This window comes from Dendrobium catenatum, unplaced genomic scaffold, assembly GCF_001605985.2.
Source record: "Dendrobium catenatum unplaced genomic scaffold, ASM160598v2 fragScaff_scaffold_1449, whole genome shotgun sequence".
Classification (NCBI taxonomy): domain Eukaryota; kingdom Viridiplantae; phylum Streptophyta; class Magnoliopsida; order Asparagales; family Orchidaceae; genus Dendrobium; species Dendrobium catenatum.
In genome coordinates this window covers 1,353,879-1,360,622 of record NW_021319911.1, presented here as the reverse complement: position 1 = coordinate 1,360,622, position 6,744 = coordinate 1,353,879, and the positions used below count along the sequence as shown (strand labels likewise).

Genomic DNA, 6,744 nt, shown 5'->3' with positions numbered 1-6,744 from the left:
CGATCACGAGAGAGAACTTTCGATTAAGGCTAGTCGTCAATCAGATACGTATATAATACGTGTTATCTGGCATATAGTAGCAGCATAGGATTTGGATATTTGAAATGTTTGGAGGTTTGGAAATTGATTGAAAATTGGGAATTGAGTTTGAATTTGGGTATTTGGAAATGTTTGGAAAGTTTAGAAAATTAATATTTAAAACAGAAATTGCACCATCTTGAACTTAAAGCGGATGGTGGGGGAATGGATGATAGACCCGATCAAGATCCTATGGTTCCGTCGTCCCGGGCCATCGTGGTTCCTGGTCTACTTAGTCAGAGGAGGTAGTCGACCCAACCTGACAGAAGGATCCTTGTCGGCAGCCATGGGTTGCTTCGTCCAAGGGGATTTGAGTCCTATGCTGCTAGTATATGCCAGATAACACGTATTATATACGTATCTGATTGACGACTAGCCTTAATCAAAAGTTCTCTCTCATGATCAGGAGGGGAAATTAACTATAGGGGCTTACGCCTATAGGAAACCAGAACTCAGATCATAAAGTCCTCGCAAAATGAGGGTGAAATCTCTGTATAGTGTCTTATCTACAAATTCATATGCCTTCCAAAAATTACCCCAGAACTTAAATTCGTTAAAACACCCCCCCCGAAAGAAAAGCAAGTGGGCGGAGGTCGGGATTGAATTTTCGGAGCCCATTCCCACTCACCGTTAGCATTCACTTTGCTCAACCTATTAATTCATTACTTTATTGTTTCGAATAAACCGACTATTTGGGTATTACATAATCAAATCTTATTTATGAAAAGATCCCCACTAATTAAATTACATTCCTAATTGATTATATTGATGATATTATCTTAACTGGTAATGATGATGAAGAAATTAGGCAGCTCTAGCAGATTTTAATAAAAAAATTTAAATTAAAGATCTAATATCTTATATTATATATTAGTATGAAAATCGTAAGAGTATGGAGAAAATGGGATGTTAGGATGCAAACTTGTAAATACTCCATTGATCATTTCAACAAAATAAGAACAAATGGTAATTCTCTATAAGCTGACAAAGAAAGTATCATCATTTAGTTGAAAATTTTATTTACCTCTCCATTACTCATCCTGATATATGTTATTTAGTTATTGTGATTTGTTGATTTATGAATACTTCCATTACCTGACATCTTGATATAGTCCACAGGATACTAAGATACCTAGAAAGGACTCTTGGGAAGGAAATCAATATAAAAATTTTTAGTGATGCTAATTGGGTGGGTCCATAACTTATCGGAAATTTACATCTAGCTATTGTTCATTCATATGGGGAAATCTTGTTGGCTGAAGTAAAAATAGACAGTAGTTGATAGAAATAGTATTTAAGCTGAATTGGGGGTCATGGCTCATGAAATTTATGAAGGAAGGTAGTTTTAAAAATTATTAGAAGATCTAAACATCCACATTATGTATATGACAAGCTACACTTAACATTGCAAAAAGATCTATTCCACTATGATAATACTATGCAATGTTAATCGATAGACATTTTATATAAAAAAAATGATTGTTGACCTCTAACTGCAAAACCGACACCACTAACACATGATCTCACAACTGCCCACTACCCCACTCACACATGATCTTACAACCGCCCAACACCCTACTCACACATGATCTCACAACTGCCCACTACCCCACTCACACATGATCTCACAACCGCTCACTACCCCTCTCCAAATTCTTGAGGTATGGGAATCATTGTAGGAATGAGTGATTTAGATTCACTATGGTGGCCTAACTCGAAGTGGTGTAATCTACAGGTGGAATGGGATGAACCCAGTTATGATGAGAAACCATATAGGGCTTTAGATTATATAAGCAGGGATTTATATATCTTATGATCAAAACTTAATTCAGAATGTCGAATGAAGAAGGTAATCAGACAACAAAGTTCTCTTCTTGGAAGTGAATTTGGATGCCACCAATTAGTCTTTGCAACTATTTTATATTACAAAAAAAAAAAATCAATGCTAGTAGCTTCCCTACAACCTCATTGTCAACTTTACCAACTCTCACAGCAAAACAATTGAAGCTCGAAGACTTATGCTGGGATCAGCCAACGTTCTGAAGCCCCTCAGCTATTGAATCTTATCCGCTTGGGCGGATTTGAAAGGGAAAATGCCCTCCCCAACCTCCTCTCGCGGGGAGGGAGCGCTGAAAGGCTGTCAGATTTTCAAGAGGAATGAAAAATGAGTATTTTAAAATAAAAAATTAACAGGTCTTGTGACAAGAATCGTCGAAGACCTATTCTCGGACCAACCAGTGTTCCGAAGCCCTCGGCCGTCGAATCCTATCCTGCTGGGCTGATTTAAATAGGCAAGTGCCCTCCCTACTTCTCGTTGTGGGGGGGACGAGACGTCGAAAGGTTGACGAAATTCAAACTAATGATGTACAATTTTTAAGTCAGCTCTGAACCACTTAACATTGTAATTTAAACCAATACATTTAGTAACTCAAATAAAATAGAGTTTAAAGGATTTAATCAGAACAAGTTATATTCAGTTATTCTTTTTTTTTTTTCTTTTTCTTTTTTTGGGTAGAGAGAACAAAAAAAAAATCCATCTTCTGGTTGGTTAGCTACTTCTGTTTGGGTAGGTGATATTCGATTTAATGTAATGCATAGCATAATGACTGTTTACTGTCACTTCCATTTAAATAACTGATGTATTAAAAAAAAATTATATATAATATCATCATTGTATTTGATTTTGTATATTAAAGTTTTCTTCATGTAATGTTCTTATAACTTGTTGGCTGATTACTCAGATTTGGACTAGCACTCTTCAGCGCACAATAATAACTGCAACTCCAATTGTCGGATTCCCCAAGGTCATACTGATGATATTTTAGTTCTACTAAGTTCCTCAAATTTTTAGTTCATGCATATCCTTATCAAATATTAAAGTTCATTTATCTGAATTGAATATAAATGGTATAGTACAAACTCACATGGAGTGATGGAGCCATGTGAAATACTTAATTGGAATTTTTTTAATAAATAAATTAAAAATAAAAGAATATAAACGGTATAGTAAAATTGCTACTTATACCTGCAGGTGCAATGGCGTGCCCTTGATGAAATAAATGCAGGGGTATGTGATGGAATGGCATACGAAGAAATAAAGAGGAACATGCCTGAGGAATATCAGTATGTACTCTTTCATAATTTTTAATATACATAACGAAGGACATTTATGTATCGTGTTAGTTTTGAAGCCCTAAAAATCTGCACAAACTTTGAAGTTATCATGTTCAGTTTATATCGGCCAAGCATATCATTTTGTTTTTAGGTGTTTTCACTAAGATTGGCGAAGCAGTTTATTCCCTGAGTCATGATCCATCTAGTAGGTTATTTAATGAGGTTACTCTCTCTGTTGGAATTCATGCCTGAATAAAATGAGATTTTTATTAAAAACTGGAGGAAAAAAAAGGCATAGAAGTACAATTTATATTTCAGGTTTATTATTATAGTATTTATTCGGCAGCATGGAAGATGCAATCTTCCATAGGAGCTAACCAATCTTGATGCTTACTGTAAATTACCAAAATTGTTACCAAGCTCCAGCAAGCTCTAAACTCATTGATAAAAATATAGTATTCATAATATTAGAGTACAAGCTAATTTGTAGGTCATTTAACTTTCAACTGGTAAGTTTATGTAGATTAAAATGACATTGAATGGAGATGCAACAGGTTGTTGCAATTGTACAATGATCTTGAATTTTGCCTTTTTAAGTTCCATCAGCCGGCAGACACTTTAGAAAACAAATAGAAACAACTAACCACTAGTGCCAATTTAAAGAGAAGTAGAAATTTTGTTTTTTTCCCATGCTTGAATATTAAGATAAAACATGCTCATATATCTATTATGATTTATTACTCCTTATTTTAAAAGAAATAAATATAATTTAAAAAATATATTAATATGGCCCATTAATCATTAGATAAATAACTTTTTCAGGGAAAAAGTGAGTGTCATGCTCAATCATTTTCATTGATCATAAAATTTTATATTTATTTATTTTTAGTAAACAATAAAAAAATAGTAGCCAAATAAATGTGCAGTTACTATTTAAAAAACAAAGAACAAGAAAGTTGTCTCAAACAGATCATAAGTCTCTAGTGGTACTTTTAGTTGACTTGTTGCATCACATCTCAGTAAAAATTAACTGAAAGGTTGACTTGTGCAGATCTCGTAAAAATGACAAGCTGAGATATCGATATCCTCGTGGTGAATCTTATCTTGATGTCATTCAAAGGTCATATGTTATAAAACTTTTTGTTGGGAATGCATTTACATTCCTTTTTTTTTCAAGTACAATTGCATTTGCATTCTACTTGGTTCACAATCCCTTAAGTTTTACTTTTATTATGTTCAGGTTAGAACCTGTAATTATTGAGCTTGAGCGACAGCGTGCCCCCGTAGTTGTTATTTCTCATCAGGTATACGTGATCTGATGTCTTTTTGGTTTTTAGTTCATTGTCTTTTTAAGGAGGTTTTAGAAGCTTTTCTGCTGCTTTGCCTTGTGCATGTGTGTGTGCAGGCTGTCTTGAGGGCTTTGTATGCTTATTTTGCCGACAAGCCTTTGAAAGAAATTCCCCATATTGAGGCAAGCCTTAAACACACTACTAATGTTTTCTAGTTTGCCTTGAATAGGCTTGAGGCTTAGTTGTTTCTTCATAATATTGTTTATAGGTCCCTCTCCATACCATAATAGAGATTCAGATGGGGGTTACTGGTGTCCAGGAAAAACGATACAAGCTTATGGATTAAATCATGCTCAACATTTTATGCATTACCAAATGATATAGGAAGATAACACAAATCATTGTCTGTTCGGACAGATATAGGTTGTAATAAATTCAATTTCCAACATTTTTCATCAACAACAATATATCAAATTCCCATTATATTGTCTCAATAATCTGTTCACTTTTTCATTGAAGTTCCCTTTCAATGCGTGAATGTCCCCTCATACGCTGTTATGCAAAGTAGCATAGCATACATGTATCATTCATTAAAGAGAGAGAGAACAGTTTAATGTCAGTAGCTATCTAACAAATTATTTTTCAAAATTTTTGTCGTTTATGCTGAGTTCTATGTAATTGGGTTTATAACAGAAATGCTTTTCGACTGGAACTTTTCTTATGTAAATGTTAGGATTTACCGTTTGAAATCTACCGAGGGGCTGATTAAGGCTTCATTTGAGACAGCTTTTTTACTGTTTCTTAATACAACTTTTTAGTTAAAAATTTAAAATATTTATACTAGAAAATTGTTTTAAGGAGCAGTAAGAAAGTCATCACAAACGAAGCATAAACTGCTAGTTTCTTTTTTGTCTTATAGCTTTTCAGCATATGATAGGGCTGTCAATTCGGGTTGTCGGGTCGGGTTCGGGTCGAACCCGAACTGACCCGAAGTTAAATGGGTTGACCTTAACCCGACTCGTTTAGCTATACGGGTCCATTTGCTGAACCTGGACCCGACCCGGGTTTTTCAAAGAGTCGGGTCAACTCGACCCGCCAATCTGAAAGTTAAAAAAAAAAAAAAAAAAAAAAAAATATTTAAAAAATTAAACAAAGATATTTAGTAAATTAAAAAAAAAATTCAAAAAACAATGAAACAAATAAACAATAAATGAATACAAAAAAAATATGATTAATTCAACAATCAGCACATCACAAGAGCAATAGTAGTTCATTACTTTTTCAAAATCTAACCTGTAAGAAAACAAAAAATTTTATTTCTATAATACAAATTACAAGATACATTACAAATTATAAATTTACAATCTACAAATACAATAAATCACTAATACAAATTACAGTTGATGTTGCTCAAGCTTCTTTGTCATTCACTAACTCATCTAATTTGAATTCTGATATCTGATTAATCTGAAATTTTGAACGACTGAACCTGTATGGCTGCAACAAAAATTAAGTAAAAGACACAAGCTGAAGGAGTGAACTAGCCAAGGTCCTCACTAGTCACTCCTCAGACTTAAGGCTGCTTTAGGGCCTTTGGCTCAGGATGAACCTAGTGAAAATTGAAGCATCATTTGCTAGTCTGCAACAATTTTTAAATTTTGCCCTCCAAGATTACAAATTGAGCATACAGATTTTATAATTTTAGTATCTATTCAGTGAAGTAGTATATGCTCAAATAAAAAAAAATCTGATTTCCTCAATTTATAAACTGGTTGCAAAACATTTGTATTTATGTATTGTCACTGATCAGTGATCTATAAATTCACAAGGTTCTTCATCATTGCCATATTATAATAATAAATGAACATCAAAAAAATTTCAGGTAACCATCAATATGCACTGTTGCAGGCTTGAAGACAAATAACAAAATACAAATATGCAAGCTGCAGTCTGCTGCCGACGAGAACGGCACCAACAACCAACACTCCAACAGGCAACAGGCCAACAAAGGCAACAATCCAGATTCCACTCATTCCAGCATAAGTACATAACCAATTAACCATAAGAATTCAGGATTCAGGTCTCAAAGGCCAACATAAATACAAACCTTTTCATATGAATATTAGAACATGAGTAAAACGTTAAACAACATCAAGATTCAGGCATCATAATTCAGGCATCAAATTAATCAAAAAAAAAGGGAAGCCAGAGTTCCAGAAGCAGCTGCTGCTGTGCTGGCTGCTGCACAAAGCACAACACCCAG

The 6,744-nt window shown here is 34.1% G+C and overlaps 1 protein-coding gene across 1 annotated transcript; it reads left to right on the top strand.

Moving 5' to 3' along the window:
• The first annotated feature begins 2,806 nt into the window (after positions 1–2,806).
• On the top strand, positions 2,807–5,129 carry LOC110115663 (6-phosphofructo-2-kinase/fructose-2,6-bisphosphatase). Its single transcript, XM_028700103.1, has 6 exons — positions 2,807–2,882; positions 3,110–3,201; positions 4,244–4,312; positions 4,433–4,496; positions 4,598–4,663; positions 4,750–5,129. The coding sequence occupies exons 2-6, from the start codon at positions 3,158–3,160 to the stop codon at positions 4,825–4,827; spliced, it is 321 nt and encodes a 106-aa protein (XP_028555936.1). The 5' UTR covers positions 2,807–2,882; positions 3,110–3,157; the 3' UTR covers positions 4,828–5,129.
• Positions 5,130–6,744: the final 1,615 nt, after the last annotated feature.

Coding starts and splice junctions, on each gene's coding strand:
- LOC110115663 (XM_028700103.1), top strand. CDS start 3,158: ATGGCATACGAAGAAATAAAGAGGAACATGCCTGAGGAATATCA. Junction 3,202..4,243: donor AACATGCCTGAGGAATATCA/GTATGTACTCTT, acceptor TGACTTGTGCAG/ATCTCGTAAAAATGACAAGC. Junction 4,497..4,597: donor TAGTTGTTATTTCTCATCAG/GTATACGTGATC, acceptor GTGTGTGTGCAG/GCTGTCTTGAGGGCTTTGTA.